The sequence below is a fragment of the Neovison vison genome, chromosome 9, assembly GCF_020171115.1.
Source record: "Neovison vison isolate M4711 chromosome 9, ASM_NN_V1, whole genome shotgun sequence".
NCBI classification, from domain to species: Eukaryota; Metazoa; Chordata; class Mammalia; order Carnivora; family Mustelidae; genus Neogale; species Neogale vison.
This window is the reverse complement of record NC_058099.1, coordinates 50,087,847-50,109,212: the sequence shown is the minus strand read 5'-3', so window position 1 is coordinate 50,109,212 and position 21,366 is coordinate 50,087,847. Positions and strand designations below refer to the sequence as shown.

General features: G+C 36.9%; 1 protein-coding gene across 1 annotated transcript in view; it reads left to right on the top strand.

Moving 5' to 3' along the window:
- Window positions 1-21,366, top strand: part of ADAMTSL1 (ADAMTS like 1) — a 390,585-nt gene that overhangs the window by 76,399 nt on the left and 292,820 nt on the right. The window contains exon 5 of the mRNA XM_044265608.1: window positions 13,793-14,029. Within this exon, the coding sequence (XP_044121543.1) occupies window positions 13,793-14,029 (237 nt within the window). The remainder of the gene's footprint in view (window positions 1-13,792; window positions 14,030-21,366) is intronic.

The window sequence follows — 21,366 nt, the reverse complement described above, 5'->3', positions numbered from 1 at the left end:
AAAGGCAGAGGCTTTAACCCACTGAGCCACCCAAGCGCCCCTCAACATTTCTTTTCTCCTTGTTTGCCTTCTTTGAACTACTGAGACTTTTTTATTACACTTTTCCATCTACTGGTTTTAAAGTTATACATCATTAGCTATTCTTTTAGCGGTTATTCTAAATCTCAATATGCATACTGAAGAGCTAAAGTTAAGTAGTATCTGTACCTGCCTATCAAACAATTCAAGTCTTTGAAAACATTTTAACTCTAATTACCCTCCTGGAAACTTATATGCCTTTGTTGTCAAGTGTTTGGGCTCCATTTTTATTAACCCCACAGATTAGATGTTTTGTGTAGTCAGTGCTTTATACAGTCAGCTCATCTTTATTAGCCCCACAGATGACTCCATATAGTCAATGTTTATTTAGCTATACTTGAAATAGTCCATTTTCTTTGATCTCTATTCTTTCTTAAGTCCTAGATATTTAAGGCTCATTTTTTTGTCTGGAGTACATCCTTTAGAAGTTCTTTCAGTGAGGGTTAAATGGAAATAAGTGCTCTTGGTTTTCTTGTTGCTTGTGTAAAGTATCTGTACTTAGTTCTCTTAAATATTAATTTTGCTGTGAAAATAATTATCTCTCTTAACACTTTAAAGAGGTGTGCATTGACTTCTAATTCCCATATTTGCTGTTGAGAAGCCAGTTGGCATTCTAATTGTTTTTCCTTTGTCTTTTCTGTTACTTCTTTTATGATTTTATCTTTATTACTGGTATTCTGCAGTTAGCTATGATCTGTGTAGAACAGATCATTTGTTTATGCTGTTTGATTTTCATTGGACTTTCTGGTGCAGGATTTGTATTTTTAATTTTTTTAAATTATTTTTCCAAGAAAATTCTTGGAAAATAATTTTCTCGCTTTCTATATCTTTGCCTCTCTGTACTGTGTGTCTTCTGTAATTTCAACTCTTCTCCCTTTTTTTTTTCAACTCTTCTTTCCATTTAACAATGTGTCTTCCTTACTGCCTAATGCCCTCCTTAATGCCCATCACCCCATCCCCCCTACCGACCTCGCCTTTCTCGACCTTCAGTTTGTTTCCTAGAGTCAAGAGTCTCTCATGATATTCTCCCCATCTATTAAGTCTCTAAGCCTTTCTGTATATTTCATTTGCCTACCTTCCATTTTAACATTTTTTAAGAATTCTCCTTTAGCATATTAAATTTTATTTTGTATTCTGTGTCTGATAATTTTCCTACATGAATTTTTTGTGTTTCCTTATTTCTACTGTCTCCTTTTCATGTCACATTTTTTTCCTCATATGTTTTGTGATATTTCTATGTGATTTCATGATTGTTGAAATTTAAGACCACTTTCCTTGTAGCCTAGGTTAGTGTGTGTACTTTCTGGGAGAACTACATCTGCTTTTGAGGGAGAGGATGTTGGGATGGGGTAGTGATCAGAATGAATCAAGACCACTTTATACAAAGTTCTTCACTGTCTGTTTTGTGTGAATTGTGTCCCAGATTCTCTTGAGTCCTGTTATTCGGAATTCTGAAGGAAACTTTTGCCCCATTCTTCATAGGCAAGTTTCCTTGTTTTTCTCTGTGAAGCTGAGTGCTTTTGTTTTGCTGGTATCATCCCATTTTTGTTGTTTTTTTTTTGTTTGTTTGTTAATAAACTCTGCTATTCACAGAAGTTTTAGGTTCACAGCAAAATTAGGCAGAAAGATTTCCCATGTGCCTATGCCCAGCACAAGCAGAGTCTTAGAAACTAAGCCTAAGCTAGCAACGACCCTCACTGGAGTAGGGGTGCATTTATTACTATTTATTTATTTAACACTTATTACAATCAATTGACCTACATTGACATATAATCATCCAAAGTCCATAGCTTACATTATAACTCATTCTTGTTATTGTACATTCTATGGGTTTGGACAAATAGATAATTTCATATGTCCACCATTGTAGTATCATACAGAGAAGTTCCAGTGCAGTAAAAATCCTTGTGGTCTATCCATCACTCTCTTCTTCATAACCCAGAAACCACTAATCTCCTTACTATCTCCATATTTTGGCCTTTTGCAGAACGACGTGGGTCTTTTTCTCCCCTTTTCCTAGTCCTCTCTGAGGATTTTGTCTTAAGGTCTAGGCATTAGGTCGGGGATCTTGATCCTCTTCCACAGCTTACAGTTCATAAATGTTATCCCTTGTACCCTGCTCTTAGAGGCTATGAAAATGGAAATCTCTAAACCACCAGGAAACCAGCAGATCCCTTTAGGATATCCATTAATTTTCTCTCTGAATTCATGCTTTCTCATTCCTTTTGTCTCTGAGAAAAACTCCTTGCCAACTCAGCTGTCCATTTAACATTTCTTTTATTTTATTTTTATGAATTATGGTGTTTTTAGGTGTTCTGTGGTAAGAAGCTTCCTCAAAGAATCTAGTCCTACATTTTGTTACGTCTAGAAGTCCCTTCATCCAGTCCTTGATTGGATTGAGTAACAGATACTTCTCTGGCATAAAGTTTGTTCCAGGTTCATCATAGGCCCTTAGTAAACCAAAAATAAAATACAGGTTGGTTAGTCCAAAGATGAAAGTAGTTACAGGATGCTACGGCATCTCAGAAGGAGTTGCCTGGCACAGGCAGAGAATGGGAAGCTGTCTGGGAAGATGACCAGGAAGTGATACCTAAGATTTAAGGAGTCAGCTGGGTGAATATGGAAGCCATATTGGATAAAGTCATTCAGAGGAACTCAGCATTGAGGGAATGACAAGTATTCCAATGTAAAGTGTGGGGAGGTTGGAGAGAAGTCTGGAGAACTGAGCCTTTAGAACAGAAAAGTGCAGTCAGCTCCCGCAGAAACATGCTAAGGTATTTGTCACACTGCCACACCACACTGAACAGGAAAAACAGGTTGAAAGAGTTCTAAGGAATACTGACAGTGTGCCTCATGGCTCTTTCCTTTGTCACCTTGTCTGGATTCAGGCTTAAAGGGAAACAAAATATGAGGAGAAGTAATCTCTATCCAGAAGTTACCTTCTAATTTCAAATTTTCTGCCACTCTCCCTGTAATCCTGTAGCTTGATATATGGCCTCAGTACCCACCCTCCTCCTTCAAATGGTGAGCATCACAAAGTCAGGGAGTATATCCGACTATTCCCCATAGCCTGTTTTTTGGCAAGTGTCTCTGTTTTTTGAACATATGTAATTAACAGTTACTGGGATTGATTAAGTAGAAAGCATTATTATTCATCCAAAACTGACTCTAGATAAGTTGAATCCATCTGCATCCCTCTTTACCCTAGTCTCCTGCTGCCCACTGAAGGAAATGGAAGGTTTATAGGCAGAGGACAAGAGAATCAACTTTGGAGCAATGAGCTCTTCAGGAAGAGTCTGGAGCTCGGAGGCCATGCTTTAAGTTTCAAAGGACAACCTGAAAACACTGGGTTTTAGGGGTCAGAAAATATATTTCTCTAATTCCTTTTTGGTTTCTTAAAATACATCAGTGGTCCAAGATCAACAAACTAAGAAGTATGAGCACATAGGAACAAAGCTGAGTGTTGTCATCCATTAAACTTATAACCCAGTACATTTGGCACGTGATATTGTTTGATTAGATTCATATGTTAAGGCATTCAGATAAGTCACTTTAATTAAAATGATGCTTAAACAATGAAATAAAGTAGTTCTGGAGATAGCAAGACAATGAGGAAGGCGAACCTGGATGAAAAAAACTCAGTCTGAGGTCCTTCTGATGTCCCCCTAAAGCTATGTAGCCCAATACCTCCATGGTATCCGAATAATAGCCATAGCAAACACTTGTTGAGTACTTACCATGTGCCCATATGGATTTAAACTTACCTTAACCCATTTGTGTTCCATTAGCCCACAAATCTACCATAGGACAGTACCAGCCACCTTTCTACCAGGGTAAATCTTGAGACCCTAGGCAGGGATAGACCTTTCCCTTTCATTTAAGAGCTGACTCCTTTCACTGTGTTCTGAAAATGGCACCCAATGGTCCAATCAATGGCTGTAACTAGAAGCTGGCGAGAGAAGGATTAAAGAGCAGTGATGGATCCATCCTCCTAGGCGAGGTCAAAAGAGAGAAGAGAGAAGGCAGAGATTTGATTAGTGATGCATGTAAGTCCTAAGCCCCTAGGAGTAAAAGAAAGGGGAAAAGGAAGGAAATTTAGAAAGGGAACTGGGAAAAGATAGCAAACAACTTCTAGGTCCTTACCCAAAGAGTGCCTAGTGGTTATTTCAAACCATTCACAGTACTGTATCATCTGCCTCCAAAAAGGAGCCCTTATTAGATACAATGCCAGGAAAACAGACAAGCTGTCAGGATTCAGTGGCAGCCAAAATGAAGTGAAGCTTGCGGGGCACATCAGGCGGTTTGTGCCAGACAGTGATGGAGAGAAGGTGAGGCAAGAATGTGGGGGTTTCCTCTCAATTTTCTAACATGGTATTTATCCTGAATTGCTCCAGACTGTCCTTTTTCATTTTTCTTTCAAATGACTGGTACAAACTCCACATGTTCTGGAAGACAATTTCAGTCTTCATATTTGCTCCTTTGTAATATGCCAAACTATAGTACCCTTTCCCAATAAATAGAAACAGTGAAATTGTTATGCAGTTGTGACAGTTTAAGTATTTATCAGCTAAACTATTCCCCTTGTATAGTCTTTCCTCTAATCTGACTCTCTGCCACAAATATTTTGGTAAATTCAGTTTGAAAACAACAACAACAACAACAACAACAAAAACCCTATGTAATTGTGTGCTTATAAAATGAAATTGTATGCTATGTCCCAAAAAAGATTATAAATGACCACTTCCAATATGCTGATTTGGAAGGGCAGGGGAAAACGTTTATTTTAAAACTATAAAAAAATCATAAAAAGGGAGAAATGCTGATTTAAGAAAAGATACTGCTAAATTGGAGCTAATTCAAAGAAAGGGACTAAAAATAATAAAAGGCCTCAAGGAATGAATATTTTCAAAATTGAGAGAATTTAAGGGTCTAACATGACAAACTACAACCAGTCTTACAAATACCTCTGGGGACTTAGATTCCAAGAGTCTGCATTGTTCAAAGGAGAAAAAATAAAAGTACTGAAATAAAAGCTACCCAAAGGAAAAAAAAAATGAACTTCTAAAACTAAATGTTTTAAATGTTTTTGCTTAGATCAGCTCTCAGATGCCTGGAGTCATTAAAAACTAGCCAGGCAAAGCATTTGTTTCCAGATAACAAGCTCTAATCAAGTAAGTTGGGTGTGGTTAATGATTTATTATATCATACATTTTTGAATCTCTTATGTCTGGACCTGAATGACACACTGGAGTGGTTTAGAGCTGTTCAGTATACCCGTAATCAGTGTTCACTTCGGAGGCACAGAGTAGGGCACAGCCAAAGTTTGAATAAACTAGAGAGTTCCATACTATTTTACAGGGTCCCAAATCTGTAAAGATGTTCTTTGATTGAGTCTAAACCTGATCCAGAATAAGGCATTAAAATGGCTAATGATTAGATTTTGTAGGGACTTACCCTTAAAGAAGTTATTTTCCAAACGTGTTGACGGTTTGGAAGAAGAATTAAAAAATCAGCACATCTTTTACACCAGGAAAAAAAGAGAACAAAAACAAGGACTTTTAAATAGGTCTTGTATAGGAAAATGTCATGTCCTAAGAAAGTCTGTTGGCGTTTTCAAAAAGGGGGAAGAACGAGCCAAGAATGACCTCTACCTTCTATAACACCACCCTCCAGAATGGACCCCATTTTATGCACTTTGCACTCACAATGATGTGTTAGAGATTTAAATATTGTGTTCTTGAAATATAATAGAATTGCCTCCATACAGACTGTCTAGACAGGGCAGGGATGTCTGTTTAATTTCATTTTATGTAGCAGCTAACAGTCTTTTACAAATAAATGATTTTGATGATGATGTTGATGTTACTGTAAGCAGGTGGCCAGAATTTGGGGGATAAAGCTTGATACCTTAACATTAGCCCTTTATAGTGCATGCATATAACATGGAGTGTTATATAAAATTTACAAATGTCTGGCTATTTATTGAATAATAAATAATTTCAGCACATTTTATGTTTCTTAATATTACCCTGTTAAATTTGTTGATGTGAAGGAGGAAATATTAATCTGCCTGTTCAGAAAGCAGGCAAGAATCCCTACTCACTTTTCCTAGTGTCTGAAATGCACAAGTATTCTTGTATATTTGTATTTTAAAGAAAGGGTATTTAGATGTCCCAACAATGAGAAAGCTATCAAGATTTAGAGTTCCTGCAAGAGATGAGAAAATAGAGTTGGAGTTTCTACAATGAAAAATAGCACCTCTATTTCATTTAGTTCATGTGTTAGTCACTCATTCTTTTAACAAACACTGAGTACTATTCTATGAAAGCAACCCAGCCAAAGATTCCTGTCCTTCTGGAGCTTGTGCTTCCGCAGAAGGAGACAGACAATTAAAAATGAGCATGATAAAGGAGTAAATTATATGGTATACTTGAAAGTGATTAAGTGTGACGGGGGGGGGGGGGAGGAAAAGTTGAGAGGATAAGGAGGAATCAGTAATGGGAGTGGATGTTGCAATTTTACGGAGATTATTCAGGGTAGGTCTATTTGAGAAGGTGATATTTGAGCAAAAACTTGATGGAGGTGAGGTAATTAGCCACTTGGAATCTGAGCAAAGAAAATTCCAGGCAGAGAGAATAGATCAAACTTGTGTCTGAAGGTGAAAGCATTCCTGTAGTATTCAAGAGAGAGCTGGGAATCCAGTGTGGCTGGAACCAAGTGAAAAATGAAGACAGTAGGAGGTGATGGGGCCAGATCTTTACCTCCAGCTAAGATGAAGATTTTGGCTTTTATCTGAGTGAATCGCAAAGTTGTAGCAGAAAGTTTATACAATTTGCTCTGTGCTTTAATAAGCTCATTCTGGCTGCTACACTGACAAAAGTCTCTAGGAGAGCAGGGTAGAAAACAGACCATCAGTTAGGAGACTATGGCAATAATGCAGGTGACATAATGATGGCCCAGACTAGGCTGTGGTCAGAGTCTACATACTTTGTCTAAAAAACCAGTCTTTCCCAATGGATCAGATGTGGGAGTCAAGGATGACTCTAAGGCAGTGGTTCATAAAGTGTGGTCACCAAACTAGCGGCATTAGAATCATCGGGGAACTTGTAGAAATGCATGTTCTTGGACCTAACCCCAGATCTACTGAATCAGAAACTCTGGAGGGTGGGGTCCCAGCAACCTTGTATTTTTCACAAGCCCTCCAGGTGTCTCTGATACATCCTCAAGCTTGAGAACCACTGCCTGAAAAGAATGGAGTTGACTGTGACTGGGAAGGATCTGGGGAGGGAACAGATCCGGGGAGAGGAAAAGGATCAGGGGTTCAGGTTTGGACCGGTGAGCGGGTGACGTTTTAGATCTCCAGATGGTGAGGAAGCCCTTGTGTATCAAAGTCTGAAATTCAGGAGAGGAGTCTGAGATGGAAATAGAAATTGAAACATTGGTTCTGTTTCTGAGAATTAAATACCATTTTACATGGGTTGTATCAGTGGATATTTGCTGTTTAGTTGTTTCCCCTTAACTTTTTTTTTAATATTATCTATATAATTTTATTCTTTATATTTTGTATTATTTAAATTTTGTGAGTTAACACATAATACAAGATTGGTTTTTGAAGTAGAATTCAGTAATTCATCACTTACCTATAATACCCAGTGCTCATCACCGTAAGTGCCCTCTTTAATCCCGATCATCCTTCTAGCCTATCCCCCACCAACCTTCCTCCACCAACCCTCAGTTTGTTCTCCATCATCAAGAGTCCCTTATGGCTTGTGGCTTGTTTCCCTCTCTCCTTTTTTTCTTTTCCCCTTTCCTACATGGTTATCTGTTTTCCTTCTTAAATTCCACATATGAGTGAGGTCATATGGTATTTGTCTTCCTCTGACTGACTGACTTCATTTAGCATAATACTCTCTAGCTCCATCCACATCATTGCAAATGGCAAGATGTCATTCTTTTTAATGGCTGAATAATATTCCTGTGTGTGTGTGTGTGTGTGTGTGTGTGTACCAAATCTTCTTTATCCATTCATCAATCAATGGATGTTTGGGCTCTCTCCATACTTAACCTGGCAGGTGAAATACCATGATCACCCTAACTGAATAAAAGAAGCCGAGAGCCAAGTAATGGAGACAAAAATATACAAACAGGACAGCCTGCCATCTACTTAAGTGTGCTAAGACATTTGTAAGCTTTAGGTGTATATTTTTCCAGATCCTCCATCCATTTATTGTGAAGGAAACTTATAATCTCTTCCTATTTTACCATCAGTACATCGAGGATTCCCAGTGTTTCTTGGATAAAACTGAGAACTAGTAAGTTTTTCTAAAGTCATCAAGTAGCTGATAAATTTCTCTATATGTTTATATCATGAAGTAGCAATCCTAAATTGCTAGCAAAGAGAGCAAATGCCTTACTAAGCAGCTCCGGTTTCCTCCATGGTAACGTTTATGAGGAATGAGTGGATAGGGCAAAATGAACGGGCGATAAAAAATTCAGAAGAACAGTTACAAGATAGGGAAGTAGAGTGGGAAGCATAGATTTCTTCCATGGCTACAGTTCATGTGGCCACCTAAACACATTTTCTGTGTTTTCTTGATTATTATCAGTTATTAATAGTGACTCTGTAAATAAAACCATGGAATCAGAATATGGCACTCCTATAATACATTAAGTGAAACAGCAAAAATTACCAGAAGAGGTCAACCATCGAATGACAGAGGTAAAGCAGAGACATGTTCCTCTGGAAAGAAAATGCCTTCCTTAAAAAGAGAGAAAATAAAGAAAAAGTAGTGTTTCTCCTGACCACGAATCTATTTTCTGTATTATTTTTTCAAAAACCATCTTAAAGGCCTTTCAGATGCTCCCACCTTAGCTGCTGAGAGATTATCTTTTATATTCCACCCAGTGGGTAAACTCTGGAAAGCCTAACTCTCTTTTATCCCACAATGTAATCTGATCCACCTATCATCATCAGGGGACATCTGGGATCCATCTTATCTTTCCCACTGGCTAGCTGATTAACCAGAAAGTGTTTTGAATTGGATTCATATATGGCAGAACTCCACGGATTTTATGAATTATAATGGGAGCAAATAAGAGGTCAGATTTTTATTTCTGTCCTTTTAAAGAAAAAAATTCTGTTGCTGTTCACATCAAGTATTTAAAAATTGGAGAGAAAAACTGGTATTGTGTTAATGGCTAAATACAGTAATTCATGGGATCCTCTATTTTAAACAAAATACTTTTTTTTTTTTTTTTCAAAGTGAGGAAGTCCTGAGTCAGTACACTGATACAGGCTTGTCAATCCACAGGCAGATTACAGTTAGTTGGAAATAGACAGAAGGCCAGGGAAAGTGTTAGATTGCTCTTTCTTGCCCCATCTCCACTTGATGGCGTTTCTAGAGACATAAGAGAGGCTGGAAGTTGTGGACCTTTAATCCAGGGCATCTTTCCCACACCATGTTTTTTGCCATATTCCTGATGGAGGATGTGTCTGGTTCAAATAGCCATTAGACTTTTCAATAATCTTAATTGTTTTCATCATTACTACCTATGAGCCAGGTTCAGTGCATAAGTATATAAATAATTTACTTGTTTTCTTCTTTCATTATCCCCACTGAAAACTCATGATTCTTACTACTAAGATCTTATGAGACCCAAAATCACAGTGTTCATATCCAGTACCTTCTACATTCAGTATAACCTAAGGAAAACCACATCTCATGGGCAGAGCTGATGAGGTGGTATCATAAAGCATCTCTCCAGAAGCTAATATTTCAAAGGTGATGCCCAGGATAAGACAGTAAATATTTTTTTCAAAACAGTTAGGGCATCAGTTTCTAAATCTGATTTCTGGGGGGATTAGGAAAAATAGTGGTCTCATGAACTAAATTATAATTAAAAGCTAGAAACTTGGTATAGGGTGAATCTCTATACAAATGAGAGCTGTTTGGCTGTAATTATTATGATCATACTGGTGGGACAAGAAGCTATGATGACTCTGCTTGAGTTTCCGCTCCTGCAGCTGGGTGATCCCAGCTGTATCGGGGTTCAACGAGGGTCTTGAACTATGCTTGAGATGTTTTGGGTTCAACAAAGGAGCTTTTGCCAAATCCTTCTTCCCTTAATTTTTAAACATGTGTATTTCAAGGGAAATTTGATTCATATGTTTCTGATTCATTTACACTTAAATCATCAAAATGTTATTTTGTAAGAGCTATTTGATGTCCAAGAAGCTTTCTGAACCTGTTTTATAAGTCCTCTTAAGTCCTTTTTCTTAAAACAGGAAGTTGCATTTTGCCAAGTACAAATAAACTAAAACATTAAAAAGGTTCAAGTTCAGTTTCCAACTCTCAACGCCAGGTTTTAAGTACATTCTCAATTTAGCAAAATGTATTTTCCCACCCCTACAAAAATATGGGTGGAAGAAAAGGCAGTAATGATAAAAGTAAGTTAAGGAATTCCCAAGCATTATTATTCTCAGAGACATTTCTCCACTTGTGAAAGTTCATGAAACCTGTAACAGATACTCTTGCACTGATACAGGTGAGTTGAGAACAGGACCAACAGTCAGCTCCTCGATTTTCTGTTTACTGTTTTCATCAGAGAAAAAGAAAACCTAAAAGTGTTAATATTATAACTTTTTGCTTATTTTACTTTTGAATGCCTTTGAGTCTTCTTTATTTTAGTAAAGTTGGCAAGACTCAACACATTTGGTTGAATAGAAGGGAATGTCAGAGCCTAGGCAGTTTTATGTCCATACTAAGATGATGTAACATCAATTTAAAAACATAACTGACACTCTTCTCGGAATTGGATAAATGCAGAAAATTATCTCTGGTTCATACTAAGAGGTCTCTTAATTATATATTACCCTCATTACTTTAATGCAGAGATGATTCAGCCTGACCCTGTAATTCCCTTACCACTGATTCACTTTCATTTCTAGAAAAAAGAGGTGAAGATTAATTATGAGAGGGTTTTGTGACCATTCTAAACAATTTCCCCAGTGTTCTACTTTCCTTAGTCCACTTCAACATTTCTTTTGTGCTACTGAGAAATCATGTGATTCTTGAGATGGCAGATATAATGCAACTGAAAACACTTAATTTAAACATCATTGACGGGGGCACCAAGTGGCTCAGTCAGTTGAATGTCCAACTCTTGTATTCAACTCTTTTATTCATGATCTCAGGGTCATGAGATCAAGTCCCCTGTCAGGTTCCATACTCAGCAGGGAGTCTGCTTGAAATTCTCTCTCCCTCTCCCTCTGTGCCACCCGACCCCTGACAACTTGTATGTACTCTCTCTCTCAGAAAAATAAAATAAAATAAAATAAAATAAAACATTATTAATTAAGCTATCAGTTCTGTTGTGGGAGCTCACATGCAGTGGCCACCATGGAAACTTGTTGATCATAGATAGCAGCTTTTATTAATAGTCTCTGTTGTATCTCAGATGGGGGAACTTTAGGAAGAGGATGTGTAGATTGGAAGGCAATGTTCAGTCATAGGGTTATCTCAGGACAGAAGCTAATGAATGAGGGCTAAGCAGAGACTAGTAGGATTTGTAAACAAGTTGTGGTCTTGTTTTTAACTTGAACCCATGAAGAGTGACTGTTAAAATCTGTTTTTGCTTTTATTTTGGAATACATGGTCTGAAAGGAGCCTGCATTAAAACACTGAAGTTCAGACAGTTTGTGTTACCATCGTACAACTTACCTGTTGTGTGATTCATGGCATAGTTTTGTAGGGTGGTGGTTTTTGTTTTAGTTCTCATGAGGAAAGACTAACTATCACAAAAGACAAAGTACAGCATGCTTATTAGCTGATAGGTTTTTAAAAAAATGTTTAAGTTGTTGCCCATCATTTACAAAATTAATAAGTAATGAATTTTAATTACACTTTTTTTCAGACAATATTTGAAATCACTTAAGCCTCATTGGGTACCTATGTGTCTATACCTATATTATATAATTTTTCCCTTAATACTATCTTTTATTCACTCCAAGAACATGTATTATAATATCAGTAAAATACCTTTGAGATTTTGTATTGCATTTTAAACTATTTTGTGTTCATCTTAAATAAGTGTATGTTTATCCACCATCTTGGCTAGAAAGAATTTATGCTGCCCCAAATATTAAAACCTTACATGTGGCTTGGTATTACCACTAAAGTTTGAAAAAAGAATCAGAAATTTCCTTTTATAAAATAGAGTAATGCAATTCTCACCGTGCTTCTTTAAAGAGATTTTCAGAGAAAGTAACCTTGTATAAGAAGAACCCTTAAAAATGATGATGTGGTAACCAAGACCTGCTAAAGGCCACATGCAAACCCCTATTTGAGGTTTTTTAAAAAATTATAGTAAAAGCCTTTCAACAAATGAATAGGCTGCTTTTTTTTTTTTTAAGAGTTTATTTATCTGAGAGTGAGAAAGAGAAAGAAAGCACAAGTGGGGTATAGGGACAGAGAAGGATGGACAAGCAGACTCCCCGCTGAGCAGGGACCCCCCCCCCAAAGTGGTATTCCATCCCATGAGCCGAAGCCAGATGCTTAATTGAGCCACCCAGGCTCCCCAACAAATGGATATTCTATAATCTTCCATACTAAATTCTAATCTGAACACATGGAGAATGAAATAAATATATCCAAAAAGCTTTCTGAGGAATGGGTGATTCTTGCCTTTTTAAAGTTGAGTATCATTTGCTTTCACTAAAATGTATCAGGTTTTAGATAATAGCCATCCTGGGTTATAGTTTTAATTTTAAAATGCCCTTTATAAGATATACATTTAAAGCATTCTTATTTTCCACTGGTCTCTGCCAATGTGATTTAAAATTCAAATTCAGAGAATCTCCTAATTCTCCAGCTTTTTCTCTTCAGTGGGTTCATTGAATAATCATAGTAATAGCTACCATGTACTTTCTTTCTTATGCCAGTGTTTGGCTGACATAAGCCCATGAAATTCTCACAGTGACCTTGAGGGCTAAGTAGTATTATTGCCTCTGTTTGAACAAAAGGAAACCTAGTCTCAGAGAGACCCACTATATCATAGCTTTGCTCCCATCTGAGAAGTCCAAACCTTTGCACTCTGCTGTGTTGCCTTATGCTAAGGAAATTCCGATATAAATGCTCTTTTCTCTTTTTTGCTCCCCATATTTAATTCTAAATACTGTGCAGCCTAAGTTTTAGAAAAACTCACAATTACACAAAAAATGTTTGAAGGAAGCTATCACAGCTTTGTGCTGTGAGCTGTTCTAGTACTGTCATAGCTTTCATTATTAGAACTGAAAGCAGCAGACATGTTTTTTGACTAACCCTCTGACTTTAGTCAGGTCTACTGAAGTTACAAGGAACTCGAAATGGTATTTCATTGGGGAGGGATCCGTGGACCAATCAACGTATTTCAGAAAATAGATTCCAGGGTGGCAACTTTACCAACGAAATAAATATCAATCAGATCGATTTCAAGTTGGTTACTTTTCCATTTAGCTTTAATCCAAAAATATATTTCCAGGTGATTTACTTTCTCAAAGCTCTACATTGTTCAAAGCCGAAGAATCCTATGACCCCCTCATGATATAGAAGTGTCCATCTCTAACACCAGGACATTTGTGTTATTTTCTAAGACTTTGACAGACCACATGGCTGCCCCAGTTCCCTGTTTGGGCTGCCCTTTTCACCTGTGTGTCCCTCCCACCTCTCTTCTCCAGGACTGCCCACCAGAAGCAGGCGACTTCCGGGCTCAGCAATGCTCCGCTCACAATGATGTCAAGCACCATGGCCAGTTTTATGAATGGCTTCCTGTGTCTAATGACCCTGACAATCCATGTTCACTCAAATGCCAAGCCAAAGGAACAACCCTGGTTGTTGAACTTGCACCTAAAGTCTTAGATGGCACCCGTTGCTACACAGAGTCTTTGGATATGTGCATCAGTGGTTTGTGCCAAGTAAGTGCTGGTTTCTTTCCATTCTATTTTCCCAGAAGGTTTTAGTGCCTCTATGTAAATACCTTTCGTATAGTCCTGCTATCTCAATCATTCAGTGTCCCTTTTTATAGAGTTTATGAAGGATGACAGATTTGAGAATTGAGGTTTAATTTCAGTTGAAACTACAAATGTTGTAGTTTATGTTAAGGAAAAGAGGGCTGGAATTGTTTTTACTTTCTTTGAGTCTCTGCTGAATATGAAAGGCTGAAAGTTCTTGACTGTGTGTGTCAGTTTTGTATTAGACTCTGAAATTGCCTCTACCTTGGTTGTCCCTAAAATGTATTTGTATGTGCATTTCTGGTGTGCGTGCATGTGTGCATGCATGCGCGCGCGCGTGTGTGTGTGTGTGTATTTGGAGGTATCGATTTTCATTTACTTAGAGCTTCAGAATACCTTGGGTAAGATTAGCTCTGAAGTTTCCACGTGAACTCCAGGCAAATTTATTTCTTCATTATTGTAACTGTAATTTTGTTGAAAGTTCAGGCAAACTCCTGAAAGGCATGGAAATGTGAGCTAAGTCAGATTTCCTCCAGGCAAGTCTTTAAAATAGGGATAATAAAGAGGTCTGATTTCTGGTATCAATTTATCAGTTGGGTGGGGAGTTAGTAAGAAGAGAGAAAGTTAGTAGTTAATATGTTTGCGGTGTATTTGCCATCTTCAACTTTGGATTAGGGTGACCAACCTAGTTTTCAGAGCAGGTAGTTGCTAAAATTTCCCGTGTGCTATACTTGACCATATACTTTTTGTATTTCACTAAGTAGACATTCTGAGAATCTTTGCTTCTTCCAAGACAATATTGGTTGAAATTTTTCTCCAGAATCTCTAATATCTCAGCTAGCAATATAAGAATAAGCGTAAAATATGTTTCAGTAATTTGTCTTTTCAAATTCACATGTTTGTTTAAAACCTAAACCTATATTTACATATAAAAGGAATAACTGTAATGTGAATTACTACAAGAAACGTGAGGTGTCCTGAATGATTTTCTGTATATGAGAGGCGAGACAGACATGCTAAACCTTCATAAAGTCTAACATCATGAGACAGGGAAATTGTGGCATGTCCATGCACTTCCCAAGTGGAAGGATCAAGGTAATATATATATATGTCTGTGAATGACTTTATATACAAAAGATATGTGAATTTTGGATACAAATTAGAATATAGAATCTTAACTATTTTAGAGATAGGAAACGCCTAAGAGATTATCTAGTCAATGTCCTAAAAAGCCATAGATTTGAGTATTACTTGTGATATTTTGGTGCCTGCTTCCTTCTCTGGGATTTTCACTGGTGTGGAATTGTGAAATCCATAACAGCTTTGGGAATAATAGAGAATTGTAAAGCAAATGCATATAGAAAAGAAGCTATGTTGTAGGGAATGGCAAATAAATTAATAATTTCTTATGTGAAAAAAAAATAATAATTTCTTATGTGTTTTTCCTACTGGAGTAAAACCAGAGTTCCATTTTGCAAATTGAGGAAAAAAACCAGAATAATTATGATTTTCTGAAAGTTATATGATTGATCATGAAAGGGAACTAAATTCCCAGTCTCTTGATACCTAGTCCAAAGCTGTTTGTACTGTATTACACTGATGAATGGACCAAAATAAACAAGACAGGTCAGCAAATTAGGTTTCATTTATTTCTGTGGCATGGGAGTTCAACGTGGCCTCTTTCTTTCCTCGACTAATCCTGCCAGCTGGCCTCATATATGTTGGCAACTGAAAGGGAATCCTATCTCAGCAGTGAAAGCATGAATTTTATATATAGTAAACATGGAGTAATAGTGCTGGACGTTTGTTTTACAAGTATAAGATGCCTCCTTCACTTCAATTCCTATGAGTTTAACTTTTTAGATTGGGGGGGTGGGAAATGTAAATTATAGAGTATCTGAAAAGAATATCTAAAAGGGGCAAAAGCATGGGAAAGGAAATGAAATAACTGGGATTGCTTTTAGGCACTAATACGCTGTTTGGCTAGAGAGCAGGGCACCCCCAAGGTCTACTGTAAGAAGACAGAGAGATTGTTTGGGAGAAAATCATAGATGCTTGAATCGCAGACGGGCAGGACTCTGCAAACAGTGGGTGGCCAGGAGTGTTTTGGTGGAGAAAAAGCAAAGTCAGAGCTCTGTCTTAAAAAGATTAATATAGCTGCAGTTGTCGGACTTTGAAATGCAAGGTCCTAAAACCAAGGAATCCTTCTGGAAGGAGACTCTTAGATCAGCCAAGGTGAGGCAAAGTATGAGCCTGGGTCAGGGCAGTGACAGTGAGGAAATAGTAAGAAAACTAAGCCTAAAACCAGGAAGGAGTTTTCATTTTGATTAAAACTAGGGCAAAGGGTAGAAAGCAATAAATCAAATTAATCATGCTCAGGGGATCAAAAATTATAACTCAATATGAATTTGTAATGGGTATAATTTTGGATCCTTGCTACCATTACCATAACAGCCTGTATTTTCATGATTAGAGCCTACTTCAGCTTTATAAAAAAGAGGGAAGGAACAGATGATAGCAAGATGACAGAGGAATAAAGATGGAATGTTTAAATGCAGTGTATACATTTTTAGAAGGACAAAAGTAGAGTCAGTCAGTGTAAGAAAAGCACTCACTACTACTTCATAGAGTTTAAATGCCTAAATTTTTTTCTACTTAGAAAAAAATTCCTTTACTTAGCTTATATCTGTGTATTTGTATTTTTAGTCTTTGGTAAGTAACATTAAGAAAAAGTCATATTTTCATAATTTTGAAACTGTCAGGAGTCTCAATGCTAAATGAAATGTGCAGTTTTTCACTTGAACAGTTTCTCTAAGTTTTCAAAAAAAAAATCATTTTCTCTGCTCTATTTTCCCTCATTTCTACAACATTTGTTGGGGATTCTTAGCTCTTTCTCTGGCTTGCTTTCTGCCTTATTATAACTTTCTTGGCAAGCTGTCTCAAATATTTTTGATGCTTGACAGATATAAATTATAAGTATAAAGAAGCAAATATCTACCTTTGGACATAGCCTTGCTTTGATAAAAAATGACAGCGTAACTACAGAGAGTTGTCATTCATAAGTGCTAATTATTTCTGTTAATACCTGTTTAATGCTCAAGTAAGAACCACTTCCTCAAACTGGGCCTTTTACTATTAAGCTATTAAATACAACTATTAAACTATTAAATACAACTATTAAACTACTGAATACGACTGTGGAATCTTAACCCTTTCTAGCCAGGAGATACCTTAACAATCCATAGAGAAGGAAACTGAGACCAGAAAATGTCCCAAGGTCATGATTGAGTGGCTTGTCTCTATTTGTTGGGGATTTGCTTCAGAAAAATTCTAGAATCATCACCATTTATAATAATGCCTTACTCTTAGTAATATTGGAGTGTCCTATTAGGCAGTATAATCATTCATAGTAGTAATATTAATCATAAAGTAACTTCCATTTTTGAGTGACTACAATACCTAGGCATTTTTTGTCTATTTTTTTTTCTAATACAATTGACCCTTGAAAAGCATGGGTTCAAACTTCATGGGTACATTTACACATGGATTTTTTTTTCAACAAATTACATTAGAAAAAATTTGTAAATTTGCAACAATCTGAAAAAAATCTGAAGAAGAACCAAGTAGCCTAGAAATTTCAAAAAAATTAAGAAAAAGTTAGCTATGTCATGAATGCATGAAATATAGGTAGAGGTAGTCTATTTTATCATTTACTAATGTAGGACACGCACAGATCTATCATAAAAAGTTAAAACCTATCAAAACTCACACACAAACACAGATTGTACAGGATCTCTGCATTTCGGACATTAATAATACCCACACCACCTACAGTGTTTTGTATCAGTAAAGCAATATTGATGGAGACATTTCATCTTGTAAACAGGTGATATAAACTTACTGTATTGGTAAATTGTAGTACAGTCCAGAAAATGTATTTTCCTTATGATTTCCTTAACATTTTCTTTTCTCTAGCTTACTTTATTATAAGAATACAGTCCATCATACATATAACACATGAAATATTTATTAATCAACAGTTTATGTTATGGGCAAGGCTTCCAGTCAACAGTAGCCTGTAAGTAGTTAACTTTTTGGAGAGTCAAAGGTTGTACATGGATTTTCAGCTGCACAGGGGTGGGCAGCTCTAAACCTCAGATTATTCCAAGGTCAGCTGCACTTACAACTCTCCGTATTAGGCAGCATTATCTTCATTTCACAGATGAAGAACTGATGCTCAGTCACAGCACCAGCCCAGAGGTACTGAGTTCTGTTTGACTTCCAAACTCCCACTTCTCTGGTGAGGCTGAGTGGCTAGAGATAGGAACCATCTGATGTTCCGAAATGGTTCCCAAACTAAGCTACATACCAGAATCACTTGGATAGCTCTTAAAAGATACGACTCTTAGTCCTCATCCCCCAGAAACTCAGATTTATTAGTTCTCTATAGAACGCTCTCCTTATCCTGTTGTTTGACCAGATTTATGAAGCACTTACGGGCTGAGAAGCAGACAGGATTTAAAGTCAAAGGACACGACTTAGAATCTGGCTCTTCTTTCATAATCTTAACCAGCCTTCCTGAATTCTGTTTTTCAATCTGGGGGAAATAAGGCTGTCTCTCAGACTATCGTGAGATATTCGTATGAAAATGCCTAACTGTGAAGTGCTGTGGAAATGCAGAAAACCCTGAACATTTTAACTTGAAAAATACATAAAATTTGTGGTTCCCTATGTGAGATGTCATAACCCTGCAACAACTCAAAAAAGTTTCTAGAAGGAGATAAAGCAAGTAACTTCTTATTCCGCTAAGAACATTAGAAAAGGAGAACTTAAATCATGTATTTCACCATCATCATTTCTTAACTGAAATGTTAATATCAAGGACAGAGTAAGTACCTGATTTCAGAATCAAGGACAGTCTTTAATTCAAACATGAGAAAGTTACTACCCTCTACTTAGGTTTTTTGTTTTGTTTTGTTTTGTTTTTTGTTTTTTGTTTTTTTTGCCTCCAGAACACAGTAATTGTTATAGTTCTTCACAGACCAGCATTTGGAGAACATTGTCTTTGAGATCTAGTCCAACCCAGAGAAATATTGGTACTAGGTATGATTTTCCCAGGATCTTACAACTCGTTAATGGCAGGCTAGAGGTCAGAGAATGTCAATGTTTATCAACATTTTTGACTATGCATGTCCCATGGTCCAAGATTTTATTTAGTCTCAACACTATCATTTATACATGAAATCAACAGGTTTAGTGAATATATCTTTTCAAACCATACTCCTTCCCTTCCCTCCCACTCTAGTAACTGATCATCATTGGCAGGTCACTGTGCTGGTGTCTACCCAGCTTCTCTCTCAAACTAAGAAATACTGGGATTTCTATTTGCTTATTGTAGTTCAAGATCAGATGAAGTTGGAGGTAAGGCAGAGTTGGAGGGGGTTACGGAGGGCAGGACGGGGAGAGCAGCGTTCGTCATCCTATGAACAGTTTGGAGCAAAGGGTCTGGAGTCAGACTTCCTGGTTCGATTTTAGGCTCCATCACTTGTTGATATGGGACTTGAGGCATAGGAGCAAGTTCCTATGCCACAGCTTCCTCACCTGCAAAATGAGGCTAAGATTTGTAACTACCTGGTAGGATTACTAGGAGGATTAAGTAATCAAACGTTTAAAGTTCTTACTCTAAGCTTGATAAATACTAGCCTGTAGGGATAGTAATAGTAGTAACCCAACTACTCCTTGCTGTTGACTTTTTCTCTTTTTGAGTGCACGGTTTAAGGCAGTTTAAGGCAGTTATACATACATCGGTATCACCGATGTCCCAGTGAATGAACAGACCTTCTGTTAATTTCCTATTGCAACCTTCTTTTACTAATAGCTCCACATTGTGCCATTATCAGCTCCTGGCCCAGGGTAGTGAATTGCATCCTGTCCAGAGTTAATGAGGCATCACAAATAGGATCAGCTCTATTAGTCCTGCTGTTATTCATTTATTTTCATTATCCAAATTACCCATTTATATTTGCTATAAAGCACAAAGCTGGTTTCTGTTTTAAATATATAAAAGTGAGTAGCATAAATTTACAGATAGAACATGTGCTGTTGTTAAAAATAACTTTGAGGTTATTTTGAAGTCAGATTCCAAAAAGTGTACTTTGTAGCTATAATTAATGAAATTCATCAGCTGATACCTAATTTATGTATCAAAAAGACCAAGTGTCACTACCAACTGGCTCTCTTGTAATGAATCTACGTATTTATAATGTCGCTTATGGCCATGTTAGAAAATAAGCCATTTCAAAAAGGAAGAGAAGACTTTCTTTCAAGTAATTCCTCATAGGGTATTGTTTTAACATGAATAGTACAATTAAAAAATAAGCTGTAAATTGGATCATGGAGTTTTGACATTTACATTATGGCAACATTACAAAGAACTGCATTTCTAACAAAGAAGTTCTTTCCATTTTTAATAACTCCTGTAGTGAGCAGTTAGAAAGGAATTAAGTGGAATGATTATTTCTCCATCTCTGTCTGTGACCTAAGTCACTAGTATCAAATGTCTACCAGTTATTCTAAAGGTGGTGATGTCAGGAAAAAGGAGTTAGCCGTTTTCCTTCTGTGTTTTGTAATCCACTTCTTTGTGGAAGTCTGGTGTTGCTTAAAAGATGTAATGCATATTCTTTCTTTCTCCCCTGGTATGCAGGATACAGTAAAGATGAAGTGAGCTCATTTACTACCTTACTAGTTAATTTCTGGCAAGTTACTTAATTTCTGAACATTGTTTATTTCTTCTCTCAAAAAACTGCTCCATGTGGGGTACTGAGGATACAAAGTAAAGTAAGGTCTCTTTTCTCTAGAGCCATACCTTTGTAGGGTTACTGTGAAAAATTCAGTTATTTTAAAAACTATTCACTTAACAAATACTTACTTAGGAATTACCAGTGTGTATGTATGCTTGATTACCAAAGACAGATGAATGAAGAAGAAAAAACAAGTCTCTGAATTTACACTCTGAGGAGAGAGATGAGGAATATATAGAAAATTATACTTTCATCCTATATTACACGCCCCTCACTGAATACAAAAAAGTACACTCAAGTCACTAGACTATATTCTCCTCACTGTAAACAAAGTGTTTTTTGTAAAATACAGATTCAGCTTCGTTTCTTATCTGCTCAAATCATTTCAGATGCACTCTTTTGCATCAGGGTAAAGAAAGCCCAAATTTCTTACACAGTCGGTTTCTTTACTAGGTTGCTTAAAATAACAGAAATGTTTTCTATCACATTCTGGAAGCTAGA